Genomic DNA, 18,542 nt, shown 5'->3' on the forward strand with positions numbered 1-18,542 from the left:
TGTGTGCAATAGCTTATGGCAATAGGTAAATTTCTATATGTCCTCTACTTTTCTTTGATCAGGTTTTTGTGAGAAAATTACAATTTCTTCTGCTTCTCTTTATTAATTGCTCTGCTGTTATTAGAACACACAGTTTTATTTAAATCTTTTTTACAATGACATTAATACTTTGACAATTTTGTTTTTAAGACTACCAAAAAGCAAATTTCTAGGAACAGTTGTGTGTCAAACTTATTTTTTTTTTTTTAATATTTCAGCACTTGATGGGCCAAGAGTTCTGGAAGTGGACTCATTAAATCCAAGAGCTGCAAATATCACATGGAAAAATCCTTGCCCAATAACTGATGAAATAGTTAAATTCTCAGGTCATTTTAGTGGATACAGGCCAGGATTTGAATATCATACAACATGGTTTGAGCAAGAGGGCCAGTTGTTTTATTATACCATAGAGGACCTAAAGCCTGAGTATAGATATTCACTGGTGATGCATGCATATGGAAAGATGCTTGGTAAAGGAAACAAAACCATCACATACTTCCAACAGCCAGCAGGAAGTAAGAGTACTCAACATCATGAAAAGTAAAACATGATATGATTTTTAAAGTTTCATTAACTGTTTTAGTGCTGTGAAAAGTAGAATAGATTATATTTTCCAAAGTTTATCATTAATGGTTGCTTGGCAAGGACAATTTAACAAATATTCATATTTTGCTAGCCAATCATTCATGTCATTCTTAGAACATCTCACTGTGACATATTGCTAGTTGCTCACAATCTGAACAGGTACTGAACTTAAATTTGAGATTTGATTGTTACTTTTGTAAAAAGAAATCAATCTACTTACACATAAGATGTAGTTTATTCATAAAAAGAGATACATTTAATTTCACTGGACAAAAAAATAATCACCCCTAGAGAAATCATTACAAGCATCATTTAATACCATGTAATCCCTCCACTGGACTTAACAACCATCTGGATTCAGTTAGGAAGTGAGTTCACAGGGCTGTGCAGATTTTCACATCCAAGTTAAGCCACTTGCTGAGGATTTGATTGCACAAATCCACCAAATTGTGGGGATACTGATTTTAGCATTTTATATGCTGTTTCAACATGCCCAACAAATTTTTCTGTGGGATTCAAGTCAGGTAATTTTGCAGGGCAATAGAGATGTAATAGGGTGGGGGAATGTCCAGAAATCAGCCATGTATTCTTTCAGCCTGATGAACTTTGCTGTTTAGTCTTCATGCGCTTGTGTGGGAAATGGCCTCTTGTGAAGTTACCAACTCTAGGTGTTCATTGCACACAGAGCCTGTTAGGGGGACCTTCATTGACTGACTGACTGCAGCACTTTCTGTAGGGTTAAAAGCAATTTTGATTCACAACCCATGAAACATGTCTCTGGTCTCTCTCAGTCAGGATCTATTTCTGACCACAATTCTGATGTCATATTTTGTTGCCATGTGTGACACCACTACTTGTAGACACACTGAACAGTCAACCATGAAAAATCAACAAATCCAGCAATTTCACACACCATATGGTCATGGGCACAGCCAAATATGATTGCTTCTTTTTGCCTCTCAGTCAATCCTCACATTTAGCCAAGTTTCTGTGCAATGTCCACTTGGAACATTAATGTCTCACTGAACACTACTATTTCATGCTCATGTAGAGGTAGTGCATGAATGGTTGAGCATGTGACTTGATTGTTGTGCCAGTTGTAAAGGCTTAACAATTCATTTGTGCGTTTACCCTGGGGTAAACAGTTTTTTGTCTAGTGAGGTTACAACATGCGTCTGGGAACAATGAAAGCTATGTTAAGTTCATATTTCCAAATAAAGCCCAGTGCAAGTCATATCAGAGTTCTGTCTATTAAATATACAGTTCACCAGAAGAACAGCATAGCCAATACAACACTCTTGGTGTGCACTCCACTGCTTGATTCATAAATGCTTAGGCTGACTCTTTGCTGGCTTATACCTACATCCGCAGCTATACTCTACATACCACTGTGAATTTCACAGCCGAGGGTACTTACCATTGTCCCAGTTATTAGGTCTTTTTCCCATTCTGTTCATATATGGTGCATGTGAAGAATGGTTGTTTAAATGCCTAAGTATATGCTGTAATTAATCTTACTTCCACAACAACCTCTTCAAATTATCCAATGGCATCTCAGATATATGCATCAATAGCCACTAGATAACCAAAAATGACAGTATATAAAGAAAGAAATTTGCCAGTATACTGCAGTGACTTGAAGAGTACCACAGGAAGTCACTCAAAACATCTGAAATTTAGTTGTTTTAGTAGCTTACAATGACGTTGTCTAATACCCAGAATTATTTTATCCAAAATCTAGTCTTGTCTTCACAATCCCTAAAGCTGTGATACTTAGGGGCTATAATATATTTGTAATCATTTAAAGCTAGTTTTTGAAACTTTGAAAGTAGTCTTTCTCTGGTTAGTTTGCATCTGTCTTCAAGTGTTCAGTTTCTCTGCATCTCTGTGACACTCTTGATACACTTCCACACACAGAACTACTGCATTAGAACTGCTAAAATATACCTCTTTCAAGTATCCCTTTTTTCCTCACCTATTTTGTGTGGGAACATGTGCTATGTGCATGGCAAAGAAAGTAATGTTAACAGCCAGATAAATGTTCTGTTGTAGACGCACCCTGACATGGGTGTTTACAAGGCTGTCCAAGCCAAGGAGCAGATAGGAGTCTTACCAGGTGTTGTGTCTTGTCCTCTGTAACTGGTGCCAGAGAGATGACTGCAGTGACAGCTTCTTCCATCACATACAAATTCAGGACTGCTAGGACAGTTTCATAGACTTGAGCTATATGTGTAACTTCCATTAGAAATGGGTCTGATTTCTTCAGTGCATGCTTCCTCACTTCTGAGTTGGCTAGAAGCCAGCAGCAAGTCACACTCTTAGTTCACGTATTTGTATTATAGTTTAATTCTTAATTTCTTTGCATGCTTTTGGATCCTTGCATAGTTTATTTCACAAATTTCAGGCATATTATAGTATTTGAGAATTGTAGCATTGCATTTTAGTACCTGTATAGTATAAATTTGTGTAGTCGTCAATCATCTGTTTGTTTTGAACGGCTTGTGAGATTAAAGAGAGGAAAAAAAAATTGTTACAGATGGATAGGGACTGCACCTGTTGAGTACGGATTCAGGGGGAATTGGCCACCGTCCGTAAACAGCTGGAAGCTGTGATGGCCATAGTCAACAGGTCTTGTGCCCTGGGCTGTGGTGACATTGGGAAACCCAAGGCGAGTGCTTTGGCGCCTCTGGAACATGTAGCATCACCTGGGATTACTGATGCCTCTGCGCCCTCAGATTTGGACATCCCTGTCAGTTGTCACTTGCCTGATGGTGACTAGCAAACTGTGGTGGGGTCGCAAATCCCTGGGCGGAAGGCAAAAGTTGGTGCTGGCCACAAGGCTGTACCCTTACGCATCCGTAACAGGTTTGAGGTACTGCCCAATGCTGGAAGTACTTCTGAGCCAGCAAGGGTGGCCTCGCCTGTTGCGGCAGTGGACGGTCTTCCTGAGAGGCCCGGACAAGTGCAGAGGATGAGATTGCTTGTCATTGGGATCTCCAATGTTAGTTGGGTGATGGAGCCTCTTAGGGATATGGCAGCTAAAGACGGGAAGAAAACCAATGTGCACTCCGTGTGCATACCGGGGGATGTCATCCAAGATGTGGAAAGGGTCCTTCCAGATGCCATGAAGCATACAGGGTGCAGCCAACTGCAGGTGTTACTATGGATCGGAAGAGATTCTCTCTGGTTTCCAGCAGCTATCTGACTTGGTGAAGACTGCCAGTCTTGCTAGCAAGATGAAGGCAGAGCTCACCATCTACAGCATTGTTGATATGACCGATTGCGGACCTTTGGTACAGAGCCAAATGGAGGGTCTGAATCAGAGGCTCAGATGGTTCTGCGACCATGTAGGCTGCAGATTCCTCGACTTGTGCCATGGGGTTGTGGGGTTTCAGGTTCTGCTAAATAGGTCTTGTGTCCACTGCACACTGGAGGCAGCTACATGGGTAGCAGGGGCTGTGTGACATGGACTGGGCAGTTTTTTAGGTTAGACACTCTTGGGAAAGATCAAAAAGGGCTCCAGTCTCAAAGGGTACTGAGCAAAGAAATGACAAGAATTGACCAAGCAACAGTTGGTATTGTAGTTATAAATTGTCATAGTTGTGTTGGAAAAGTACCAGAGCTTAAAGTGCTGATAGAAAGCATTGAAGCTGAAATCATTATAGGAACAGAAAGCTGGCTAAAGCTGGAAATGAATTCTGCCAAAATTTTTACAGAGACACAAACCATGTTCAGAAAGGAGAGATTAAATAGAGTAGATGATGGTGTGTTTGTGTCTGTTGGTAGTAGTTTATCTTGTAGTGAAGTTGAAATAGATAGTTCCTGTGAATTACTATGGGTAGAGGTTATACTCAACAGCCATTCCAAAATAATTGGCTCCTTTTACCGAACCCCCAACTCAGATGATATAATAGTTGAACAGTTCAAAGAAAACTTGAATCTCATTACAAATAAGTACCCCACTCATACAGTTATAATTGGTGGAGACTTCAATCTACCCTCGATTTGTTGGTGAAAATACATGTTCAAAGCTGGTGGAAGACAGAAAACATCTTCCAAAATTGTACTAAATGCTTTCGCTGAGAATTACTTTGAACAATTAGTTAATGAGCCCACACGAATTGTAAATGGTTGTGAAAACACACTTGACCTCTTAGCAACAAATAATCCTGATCTAATAGAGAGTGTCATGATGGATACAGGGATTAATGAAGACGGGGCCCCAGAGTGAGGCTTAAAACCATATCAACCAAAACCACTAAAAATAAATGCAATATCTATTTAAAACACCAGCTAAAAATTCACTTGATGCCCTTCCTAAGAGAGTCTCCATCCCTTCCAAGCTAATTATGTAAGTGTAGACCAGATATGACTCAAATTCAAAGATACAGTATTGATAGCAATAGATAGGTTCATACACCATAAGTTAATAAGAGATGGGACTGATCCACCATGGTACACAAAACACATCAGAACACTTTTGCAGAAGCAATGAAAAAAGCATGCCAAACTCAGAAGAATGCAAAATCCCCAAGACTGGCTAAGTTTCATGGAAGCTTGAAAGTTAGTGCGGATGTCAATGCGAGATGTTTTTAATAGTTTCCACAATGAAATATTGTCTCGAAATATGGCAGAAAACACTGAGATTCTGGTTGTATGTAAAGTACACCAGTGGCAAAAAACAGTCAATACCATCACTGCGCAATAGCAATGGAAATGTTACCAATGATGGTGTCACTAAACTCGAGTTACTAAATACAGTTTTCCGTAATTCCTTCACAAAAGAAGATGAAGTAAATATTCCAGAATTCAAAACCAGAACAGCTGTTAGCATGAGTAACATAAAAGTAGATATCTTAGGTGTTGCAAAACAACTCAAATCACTTAAGAAAGGCAAGTCTTCTGATCCAGATGGTATACCAATCCGGTTCCTTTCAGAGTATGCAGTCACAATAGCTCCTTTCTTAGCAATCATATACAACCGCTCACTTGATGAAAGGTCTGTTCCTAAAGACTGGAAAGTAGCACAGGTCACACCGATATTCAAGAAAGGAAATTAGAGTAACCCATTGAATTACAGACACGTATCACTGACCTTAATTTGCAGTAGGATTTTGGAGCATATACTGTACTCGAACATTATGAATCACCTTGAAGAAAATGAATTATTGATACATAACCAACACGGATTCAGAAAATATCATTCTTGTGCAACACAGCTAGCTCTTTATTCCCATGAAGTAATGAGTGCTGTCAACAAGGGATCTCCGATGGATTCTATATTCCTAGATTTCCAGAAGGCTATTGATACCATTCCTCACAGGCAACTATTAATCAAATTACATGCATATGGAGTATCATTTCAGTTGTGTGACTAGATTCATGATTTCCTCTCAGAGAGGTCACAGTTCATAGTGATACATGGTAAATGGTCAAGTAGAACAGAAGTGATATCTGGCATTCCACAAGGTAGTGTCATAGGCCCTCTGCTGTTCCTGATTTACATAAATGATCTAGGTGATAATTTGAGCAGCCCCCTTAGATTGTTTGCAGATGACGCTGTAATTTACCTTCTAGTAAAATCATCAGATGATCAATTCCAATTAAAAATGATCTAGAGAGAATTTCAGTATGGCGCGAAAAGTGGCAATTGGCACTAAACAAAGAAAAATGTGAGGTCATCCACATGGGTACTAAAAGAAATCCAATAAATTTTGGGTACATGGTAAATCACACAAATCTAAGGGCTGTCAATTTGACTAACTGCCTAGGAACTACAATTATGAGCAACTTAAATTGGAAAGACCACATAGATAATATTGTATGGAAGGCAAAACAAAGACTGCACTTTGTTGGCAGAACACTTAGAAGATGCGACAAACCGAAAGAGACAGCCTACATTACACTTGTCCATCCTCTGGTGGAATATTGCTGTGTGGTATGGGATCCTTACCAGGTAGGATTGACAGAGGACATCAAGAAAGTGCAAAGAAGGGCAGCTTGTTTTGTGTTATCGCGCAATAGGGGTGAGAGTGTCACTGATATGATACATGAGTTGGGGGTAGCAGTCACTGAAACAAAGGCAGTTTTCTTTGTGGTGAGATCTATTTATGAAATTTCTATCACCAGCTTTCTCTTCTGAATGTGAAAATATTTTGTTGACACCCACCTATGTAGGGAGTAATGATCATCATAATAAAATAAGAGAAATCAGAGCTTGAACGGAAAGATTTAGGTGTTCCTTTTCCCACGCACCATTTGAGAGTGGAATGGTAGAGAAGTACTATGAAAATGGTTTGATGAACTCTCTGCCAGGCACTTAAGTGTGAGTTTCAGAGTAACCATGTAGGTGTAGATGAACCATGTAGGTTGATCACCCAGTCTGCACATGTTTGATTAGGGCACTTTTTTCCATTCCCAAAATTCTAACCAGGCTAAAATTGTATGTCTCTTTATTGAAAAAATGTGCTTGCAGCAGAGAGAACATTGTAAGCAACTAACGTTCTGACATATTGCCATTAATTTTTGTCTTAGGAGATACAGTTTGGGATTTCCTGACAAAAACATTATCTGTAGTCTTTCCATACTAGAAATTTAACAAGCCAAAAAATATAACTACAGTCATCAATGGGATATATCCCACTCTTCATTAAATAATACACACACTCAAACAATGCGGTTTACTTGCAGAAAATCACACACTTGTGCACACACTCTTCACCTGGCTCAACACACTGAGCAAGTTGGGCTCCACACAGATTTTAGTGCAATTGGTCATTTCCTCACTCCACACAAAATTATTGGAGGAACAAATGAGTACCATATCCTTTTCTGGAATGCCTTTATAGATTTTGAAAAGTGATTCACTTTGATTAGTCACCCAGCTGTGTTTGAGGCTCTGAAAGAGAAAGGAAGGGAATCTGGCTACATTCATGACTTATTTAACATATGCAAAATCTCCGTAGTGTTTGTGAATGTTATTGAAAAACCATTGAATTTCCTATTGAAAATGGTGTAATACAATGTTTAAATTGAATTGGAAAACAAAGAGAATCCAGGTTCTGGGAAAGAGGTTAAATAACCCGAGGTTTGCTGATGCTATTGTTCTATTTGCAAATAATATAGAAGAACTTCAAATAGTAGTCAGCAAACTTGTGCTACTATGCTATGAAGTTGGCCTAAAAATGAACTATGGTAAAATCAAGATCATGATGAATGTGTGGCATTGGCAGCAAATATATTTGTTGGATGTACAGAAGTACAAAGGTCATAGAATATGTCTACCTGGGTCAGTTTGTACATATGATAGGACACCTAAAAGCAGAAATATTTCAATGTATTAAATTAGGCTATCAATCTTATGGAATATACTATTCAATTTTGAAGTCTAAGATGATTGCTGAGCTGAACAAATCAGTTTTATCCCATTGTATATTGCCAGTATTGACTTATGTATGTGAGACATTGATATTAAATGAATTAATTGTCAGAAAACTAATAGTGACCCAAAGAGGAATGGAAAGATCAGTGTTTGGCTGCATAAAGATAGAAAGAAAGCAGCTGATGTCAGACAAACAACAAATATCAGTGACATAATGGAAAGAGTGAATATTTTGAAATGGCAGTGGGCTTGTCATGTCCCTTGAAGAAAAGATGGTAGGTAGTCAGACAAGTACTAAATTGGAGCCCAATTTACCAAAACAGGTCAAGGGGGAGACCATCATACATATGTGACAGAGAATTAAAGAAGACAGCTGGACTGAACTGACAACAAGAAGATCTAGATCATTAGAAATGAAAGAACCTGATGAGATTCTACATTGCCACTAACTCAAAGAGACTACACCACCAAGTGATTGGATTGGCTGATTATGACAATGATGATGATGATGATATATACAGGGCGCTACTAGGAACAGTTCAAGCTATCATAACAGTTTGAGTGACAGTTACTCACATAAATATTTATACCCTAATCCAAGTTATTTCTCCAACTCATTCATCCAGTACCAGGAATTTTTACTATAATTTGACTTTCTGGTACAAACTCAAGAAACAATGTGAAGCTACTTTTCTTAATTTGAAATGAAGCTTGTTGACTGATTTTTAAATAAATATCTTTTTGTTAAACCTCTTATCACTGCAGGGCATGAGAAAGATTGCCTTTTTCAGGTGCAAAGAAAATTTATTTTAGCATTTCGTTTGAAATTTATGAGTAAAACATATGAGTTTAAGTCTGTATATGCAATAAAAATGAAGAGAATATTACAAAAATGGTTCAGTATTTCAAATAGTTATTTTTAATGGTAGAGCTGGAAACATAGTCGCAAACAAAACCACACTTTGCATGCACCACACTGAAACAATGTATCCTTTCTTTTGGCTACTCCTTCTCCCTTGCCTCTTTCTGAGCACTGTCTACATGTTTTCTGTTATTTTTTCTGTCCTGGTTGTATTGGTACTATCTCCAGGAAATGGTTCTTAGCCAGCTACGAAATCTCAGCATCGCTTTTGGGAAGTAAAGTATGAGCACTGCATGCTATCGATGTTCTTTGCAAATAGAAATAAGGGATTGTCTAGTAATAATTTTCTTGTTTGTAAAAGAAATCTGTCAGACTGCTGGCAGTCTTGAAGTTCATTTCAGTTTGTATATTCCCATTATCACCAAGTGGTGATTTGCATATAATCCCTGTCATCCCAGTCATCATTTTCCTCAACTGTCCTATGTCTTGCCCATTTTTCTATTTGCCATTTTCTGTTTGCAAGATGCAGCAGCAGCTGGTATCAGATTTTCTCGATGCTAAAATAATACACGAATTATGCATGAACATTTGTACCCATATAACATAACAGTAAAGAAGTACCAACAAAAACTTTTGTATTATATTACTTTATCAGATACATTATGCTAGTGAAATATCTATGCTGCACAATAAACTACAGAAACTTTCTTGTGTGAATCATATAATTGTGAAGTCAGAGGTTCATGTGTGTAATCAGTGGCAAAATTATCACTAAGATAATCTTCATATTCTTTGAAGATGTGAAAAATCTCTGCACCACTGGGTAAGCTATTGTTAGGCATATTGCTTTGAATATACAGTGTGCTAACAGTTGTGTCTTGCACTCGGCTGACTAGTTTGACTGTTTAAATTACCATGCTGCACTATAGTGAAAAAAACTGGCAGAAAAGTATAAAGTATTTATCTGTTGGATGACTAATATTACTCAAACGAGCTAACAACTAAATGAAGAGTGCTGCCCTTTTTGATTGGGGAATTCTGCCCATATTTTACAGGCATAGGAAACCTCACTGAGATGTTGTGCCCATATTACTATGGGCACGCCATTCTTTCCAACATTGAAAACAATTGAATATTATGGGCATTGCATTCAGAATTTTAAATATATATTCCCAAGTAAAATCCAGTACAGGCCATATCAGAGTTCTGTATATGTACAAATAGAGTCCACCAGAATAATATCATATCCTGCGCAAAAATACTTGCTGTGCACACTTCACTGCTCATGTCACAAGTGCTTAGGTCAGTCCTGTGCTGGCTTATATGTCAGAGTCTGGTGTGATTCTATTGGATGGCATGTCTGAGCATCAGCCTTGTCTGAATAGTGCCCCACAGTGGACAGTAGTAATGCTGCATTAGCCATTCAGTTTCCACAGTAACATCAATGATGCCGTTTCTGATAGAGTACTTAAAGGACTTCAGACACAGTTATCTCTCTTGATGGTTTTTAATAATAAAAGGTTGTGGCAGGATGTCACTATTTCAACTTATTAAGAGCTTATCTACTCAGGAGGACATGATTTTCAGGAGAAAGAAAACTGGCGTTCTGCGGATCAGAGTGTGGAATGTCAGATCCCTTAATCGGGCAGGTAGGTTAGAAAATTTAAAACGGGAATTGGATAGGTTAAAGTTAGATATAGTGGGAATTAGTGAAGTTCAGTGGCAGGAAGAACAAGACTTTTGGTCAGGTGAATACAGAGTTATAAATACAAAATCAAATAGGGGTAATGCAGGAGTAGGTTTAATAATGAATAAAAAAAAAAAGGAGTGCAGATAAGCTACTACAAACAGCATAGTGAACACGTTATTGTGGCCAAGATAGACACAAAACCCACACCTACTACAGTAGTACAAGTTTATATGCCAATTATCTCTGCAGATGATGAAGAAACTGATGAAATGTATGATGAGATAAAAGAAATTATTCAGGTAGTGAAGGGAGACGAAAATTTAATAGTCATGGGTGACTGGAATTCGACAGTAGGAAAACGGAGAGAAGGAAACATAGTAGGTGAATATGGATTGGGGGAAAGAAATGAAAGGGGAAGCCATCTGGTAGAATTTTGCACAGAGCATAACTTAATCATAGCTAACACTTGGTTCAAGAATCATAAAAGAAGGTTGTTCACATGGAAGAATCCTGGAAATACTAGAAGGTATAAGATAGATTATATAATGGTAAGACAGAGATTTAGGAACCAGGTATTAAATTGTAAGACATTTTCAGGAGCAGATGTGGACTCTGACCACAATCTATTGGTTACGAACTGTAGATTTTATTTATTTATTTATTTATTTAGCATCCAATAGATCACACATGTGATATAGGATTTGTCATTTGATTACACATAACACATAACAACACATACACATAATAAATTGACAAACATATACAAACAGCAAACAAATTACATACACATACTACATAAGTAGTGTACAAGAACTTATTACCCAAAAAACAAAAGTACATGCTCATGATAAACAATTTTAGGTCATGAACTATGCCTTATACACAAAACGTATTGTATTGTATTGTATTGTATTTTTATTGATCCAGGCAATCATAGTATTGTACAGCTGTACATATGATATTGGATAGGTCAAGAGAGCTATTTAGAGTAATTTTTACAAATTGATGTTTACATTATTTTGTAGCAAGGAAATTATCTATCTTCAACAAAACAGTTAATACAAATCAAAGAAATGTAAGGTTTTACATACGATATAGGATAGGTCAAGGGAACATATTTGCAGGTAATATTTAATAAATTGATTTTACATTATTTTGCAATGAGGAAGTTAGCTATCTTTAACAAAACAGTAAATGCAAATGTTGTATGGTAAAATACAAACAGCCAATACAAATGTAACAGTAAAGTAGTCCAGTGTATTTCATAGACATGCACAGTATATAATTTTCAGACCTAATTGAACATTTATCATATTTTTTACATTTGTAACCCCTTTCAAAAAATTGATCAACTGCATAAAAGCAATGGTTCAAGAGAAATTTTTTTAACTTATGTGTGAAGGCTCATGGGTTCTTTGTTGCTTTGATTTCATTGGGTAAATCATTATACATTTTTACCCCAACATTTAAAACACTTTTTTGGTAGCAGGTAGTTCTGGACTGAATCATATGTAGGTCAGATTGCTGCCTTGTTGCATAGTTATGAATATCTCCATTGAATTTTAGTGTGCAGCCATTGTTTAACAGGTATGACTTGACAAATGAGATGATATTATAAATGTAAGCAGAGGGCAGTGTCATAATGCTATTTGTTTTGAAATGTTGTCTGCATGATTCGTTATGTCTTAGATTACATATTATGCATATTGCCATTTTTTGCATTTTGAAAATATATCTACCTCCAGGTGAGTTCCCCCAAAATATGATTCTATACTGTAATGTAGAATGGAAGTAAGCATAATATACATGTATGAGAATAGATTTTGTGACTGATTTTTTGAGTATCCTTAAAATGTAACACACAGTTGAGAGCTTTTTTGAGATATAATTTGTGTGTGTCTCCCACTTAAGATTTTCTGCAAGCCATATGCCAAGAAACTCGACAGAGTCCATACACATAAGCTCTTGGTTATTTAGAATCACATCAGGCATTTCTTGTTTTTGGGATGAGAGTCTGAAGTTGATGTATGTTGTTGTCTGTATGTTTATAATCAGTTTGTTCTCATTGAACCATTTGCTGAGTGACGACATAAGCGGTTTAATTTTTTGGTTGTGGTCCTCTGTATCAGTACCCATTATTAGAATACTTGTGTCATCGGCAAATAGTGTGGTATGTCCTGTAGCAAGCTTTGTGCTTATATCATCAATGTATAGCAGAAACAGTATGGGTCCCAGGATTGAGCCTTGTGGCACACCATATCTAATAGGCATTGTGTCAGAGGAGTGGACAGTAGATATACACAAACGGATATACACAAAACGTATAATGTATATTTAACAGATTTTTCCTAAGTACCATAATTACAAAGTTGGAAAAATCATTAAATTAGTTTGAATTTAAAAAAAAATAACTACAGGTTTCAATCCACAGTCTGAGACAGGTATTCATTTACACTGTAGTAGCATTTTTGCATCAAGTATTTTTTTACTTCATGCTTGAAATTATTTTTGCCTTTCAATTCTTTAATTTGAGATGAAAGTGCATTTAAAAGCTTTATTCCTTTGTGGCTAACATGTTTCTGACTTCTAGTTTTTGCTACATAGGGAACGTGGAAGTCTTTACAGTGCCTTGTATTGTGATCATGGTAGCTTGAGTTGGTTTGGAGATTAAAACTGAAGAGACTGCAGAAAGATGGGAATTTAAGGAGATGGGACCTGGACAGACTGATTAAACCAGAGGTTGTACAGAGTTTCAGGGAGAGCATAAGGGAACAATTGTCACAAATGGGGGAAAGAAATACAATAGAAGAAGAATGGGTAGCTCTGAGGGATGAAGTAGTGAAGGCAGCAGAGGATCAAGTAGGTAAAAAGGGCTAGTAGAAATCCTTGGGTGACAGAAGAAATATTGAATTTAATTGATGAAAGGAGAAAATATAAAAATGCAGTAAATGAAGCAGGCAAAAAGGAATACAAACATCTCAAAAATGAGATCAACAGGAAGTGCAAAATGGCTAAGCGGGGATGGCTAAAGGACAAATGTATGGATGCAGAGGCTTATCTCACTAGCGGTAAGATAGATACTTCCTACAGGAAAATTAAAGAGACCTTTGGAGAAAAGAGAACCACTTGTATGAATATCAAGAGCTCAGATGGAAACCCAGTTCTAAGCAAAGAAGGGAAAGCAGAAAGGTGGAAGGAGTATATAGAGGGTCTATACAAGGGCGACATACTTGAGGACAATATTCTGGAAATGGACGAGATTGTAGATGAAGACGAAATGGGAGATACAATACTGCGTGAAGAGTTTGACAGAGCACTGAAAGACCTGAGTCGCAACAAGGCCCCGGGAGTAGACAACATTCCATTAGAACATTAAAACAATCAGTTTAATAAGTCACAGCTGCAAAATACTAATGCAAATTCTTTACAGATGAATGGAAAAACTAGTAGAAGCCAACCTTGGGGAAGATCAGTTTGGATTCTGTAGAAATATTGGAATACATGAGGCAATACTGACCTTACAACTTATCTTAGAAGAAAGATTAAGGAAAGGCAAACCTACGTTTATAGCATATGTAGACTTAGAGAAAGCTTTTGACAATGTTGACTGGAATACTCTCTTTCAAATTCTGAAGGTGGCAGGGGTAAAATACAGGGAGCGAAAGGCTATTTACAATTTGTACAGAAACCAGATGGCAGTTATATGAGTCAAGGGACATGAAAGGGAAGCAGTGGTTGGGGAGGGAGTGAGACAGGGTTGTAGCCTTTCCCTGATGTTATTCAATCTGTATATTGAGCAAGCAGTGAAGGAAACAATACAAAAATTCAGAGTACATATTAAAATCCATGGAGAAGAAATAAAAACTTTGAGGTTCGCCGATGACATTGTAATTCTGTCAGAGACAACAAAGGACTTGGAAGAGCAGTTGAACGGAATGGACAGTGTCTTGAAAGGAGGATATAAGATGAACATCAACAAAAGCAAAATGAGGATAATGGAATGTAGTCTAATTACGCCGGGTGATGCTGATGGAATTAGATTAGGAAATGAGACACTTAAAGTAGTAAAGGTGTTTTGCTATTTGGGGAGCAAAATAACTGATGATGGTCAAAGTATAGGGGGTATATAAAATGCCGACTGGAAATGGCAAGGAAAGCATTTCTGAAGAAGAGAAATTTGTTAACATCGAGTATAGATTTAAGTGTCAGGAAGTCGTTTCTGAAAGTATTTGTATGGAGTGTAGCCATGTATGGAAGTGAAATATGGATGATAAATAGTTTGGACAAGAAGAGAATAGAAGCTTTCAAAATGTGGTGCTACAGAAGAACGCTGAAGATTAGATGGGTAGATCACATAACTAATGAGGAGGTATTGAATAGAATTGGGGAGAAGAGGATTTCATGGCACAAATTGACAAGAAGAAGGGACCGGTTGGTAGGACGTGTTCTGAGGCATCAAGGGATCACAAATTTAGCATTGGAGGGCAGCATGGAGGGTAAAAATCGTAGAGGGAGACCAAGAGATGAATACACTAAGCAGATTCAGAAGGATGTAGGTTGCAGTAAGTACTGGGAGATGAAGAAGCTTTCACAGGATAGAGTAGCATGGAGAGCTGCATCAAACCAGTCTCAGGAATGAAGACCACAACAACAACAAAGAGCTTATCTAGATCTTTCTCACCCCATCTGTGGTTAGTTGAAACAACTTCTAAATATGTAATAACAAGTATTCAAGATTTTAACTCAGTTACTTTTACTTCACTCTTTCTATGCCTCAAGTTCACAGTACCTTAATGATGCTAGATATGTTAATATAACTGTGAACTCTGTGACAATAGTAGTAATTGTTAAAGATATTTACATATCCTGAATAATTAATTAATGTTTTACTGTAGTTTAAACACTCATTTGTTAGCTAAACTTTGCTAAAAACATAGGTAGCATACATGTGAAACATCAAGGAATCTCCAGGAATTGACTGCAGTGTGGAAATTGCAACCATACTCATTTTAAACTTTGTAGTACACTGGAAACACCACACCAGCAAGAAAAAAGTTTTATTTTATTTATTTATTCACAGACAATCAACAAATAATATATATTATATGTATAAGAGTCAAGGAATATTTCAGAAACTATAGGGAAATATTGCTAGTGTCCAAAGCCTATAAGATTTTATCTTGTTTATTGCTAGAACACTTGAAACAAAACACAGAAAATAAATAATCAGGAATTATCGAAATGGCTTTCACAGAAATAGATCCACTACTGAGAATGTATTTGTAATCAGAACAATAAATGAAAAAACATGGGAATCTAAACAAGAAAATACAATGCTTGAAAATTCATTGATATGAAAGTTTATGACTCTGTTCAAAGGCAAAGCCTGTAGATGTAATGACAGAGTTGTTGTTTCCAGTTAAATTTATGTCTTTGTAAGATGTGCATGGATATTAATGTAAGCAGTGTTGAACTAAATGGAATGAAATCTCACCTTTTTAAAAGTAAAACTGGTTTAAGGGAGAGGCTCAACCCCCCCCCCCCCCTGCCCCACCCACCTCTTTAATGTAGTATGAAGGGACTTGTGAGGAAACTCAAACTAGTATCTGCTGGGGCCATCCTAAGAACTAACTTAAGGCTTTAATGTCTGCAGGTGGCACAGTGATTTGACAGTTATTTATGGTGCTCAAACTTAGCCTAAAATGAAATGATAAGAAAACAAAGTAAATGAATGTTCAAATATGTAGAGATGAACAAGACAACAGCCACATCTAATAAATGGTAAACATAAATTTGGATGCTTTTAACAGTTCAAATTTCTGGGTGTAGTGATAGATCAACAAAATCAGAGAGAAGTATACATGAAAATTAGAGTGCAAAATTATAATAGAACCTACTACTCTATACAGAAAACTCTAGGCTGTAAACCACTAACAAGGAAAACTAAAATGAAACTATATTATACAATCATCAGATGAGTCCTACCATATTGAGCAGAAACATGGAGTTTAACTAAAACTGAAAAACACCAGATACAAATATTTTGAAACAAAGTTTGTAGGAAAATTTTTGGTCCAAGGGTGCCCATATGATAGTGTGTAGAGCATCCTAGACCTAGAAGGATATAATTTTTCAATGTTTTGGAGCATGAATGGTGAATTGTAAGTAGGCATAAAAAAGCTTTACTTCTGACCTAGTTAAAATCTGTGGAATACCAGCCTTTAAATAATTTTCTTGAAAAGCAGATATCTCCTGATAACACTATGTTTCTTCCTGTCCCTGAGAGCTAAGGGTAGGGGGAGGGAGAGCGTGCAACACCTCCCTCTCTTGGGTATGGGCACCTTTCCTTTGGTCTATTGATCACAATGAACCACAAAGCTGTAAGAAAGACATAACAGAAATCCACATGCTGTTATAATGGTAACAATAATGAACATGATAAATTAGAATGACTCATCAATCCAATTGATGAGAATGAAAGAGGGAAGTGGTTTTGGGAATATTCATGGAGAGGTAATTTGGTAAGAGACCAATGGGGAGACCCCAGAGTGTATGGGTGAATGAAACTACACTCCTGGAAATGGAAAAAAGAACACATTGACACCGGTGTGTCAGACCCACCATACTTGCTCCGGACACTGCGAGAGGGCTGTACAAGCAATGATCACACGCACGGCATAGCGGACACACCAGGAACCGCGGTGTTGACCGTCGAATGGTGATAGCTGCGCAGCATTTGTGCACCGCCGCCGTCAGTGTCAGCCAGTTTGCCGTGGCATACGGAGCTCCATCGCAGTCTTTAACACTGGTAGCATGCCGCGACAGTGTGGACGTGAACCGTATGTGCAGTTGACGGACTTTGAGCGAGGGCGTATAGTGGGCACGCGGGAGGCCGGGTGGACGTACCGCCAAATTGCTCAACACGTGGGGCGTGAGGTCTCCACAGTACATCGATGTTGTCGCCAGTGGTCGGCGGAAGGTGCACGTGCCCATCAACCTGGGACCGGACCGCAGCGACGCACGGATGCACGCTAAGACCGTACGATCCTACGCAGTGCCGTAGGGGACCGCACCGCCACTTCCCAGCAAATTAGGGACACTGTTGCTCCTGGGGTATCGGCGAGGACCATTCGCAACCGTCTCCATGAAGCTGGGCTACGGTCCCGCACACTGTTAGGTCGTCTTCCGCTCACGCCCCAACATCGTGCAGCCCGCCTCCAGTGGTGTCGCGACAGGCGTGAATGGAGGGACGAATGGAGACGTGTCGTCTTCAGCGATGAGAGTCGCTTCTGCCTTGGTGCCAATGATGGTCGTATGCGTGTTTGGCGCCGTGCAGGTGAGCGCCACAATCACGACTGCATACCACCGAGGCACACAGGGCCAACACCCGGCATCATGATGTGGGGAGCGATCTCCTACACTGGCCGTACACCACTGGTGATCGTCGAGGGGACACTGGATAGTGCACGGTACATCCAAACCGTCATCGAACCCATCGTTCTACCATTCCTAGACCGGCAAGGGAACTTGCTGTTCCAACAGGACAATGCACGTCCGCATGTATCCCGTGCCACCCAACGTGCTCTAGAAGGTGTACGTCAACTACCCTGGCCAGCAAGATCTCCGGATCTGTCCCCCATTGAGCATGTTTGGGACTGGATGAAGCGTCGTCTCACGCGGTCTGCACGTCCAGCAAGAATGCTGGTCCAACTGAGGCGGCAGGTGGAAATTGCATGGCAAGCCATTCCACAGGACTACATCCAGCATCTCTACGATCGTCTCCATGGGAGAATAGCAGCCTGCATTGCTGCGAAAGGTGGATATACACTGTACTAGTGCCGACATTGTGCATGCTCTGTTGCCTGTGTCTATGTGCCTGTGGTTCTGTCAGTGTGATCATGTGATGTATCTGACCCCAGGAATGTGTCAATAAATTTTCCCCTTCCTGGGACAATGAATTCACGGTGTTCTTATTTCAATTTCCA

General features: G+C 38.5%; 1 protein-coding gene across 2 annotated transcripts in view; it reads left to right on the forward strand.

Moving 5' to 3' along the window:
* LOC126412247 (phosphatidylinositol phosphatase PTPRQ-like) overlaps positions 1 to 18,542 on the forward strand; it is a 452,520-nt gene that overhangs the window by 248,166 nt on the left and 185,812 nt on the right. For both annotated transcript variants that reach the window (XM_050081743.1, XM_050081744.1), the window contains one exon: positions 258 to 554. In XM_050081743.1, coding sequence (XP_049937700.1) covers positions 258 to 554 — 297 coding nt within the window. The remainder of the gene's footprint in view (positions 1 to 257; positions 555 to 18,542) is intronic.

The sequence above is a fragment of the Schistocerca serialis genome, chromosome 7, assembly GCF_023864345.2.
Source record: "Schistocerca serialis cubense isolate TAMUIC-IGC-003099 chromosome 7, iqSchSeri2.2, whole genome shotgun sequence".
In the NCBI taxonomy this organism is placed as follows: Eukaryota; Metazoa; Arthropoda; class Insecta; order Orthoptera; family Acrididae; genus Schistocerca; species Schistocerca serialis.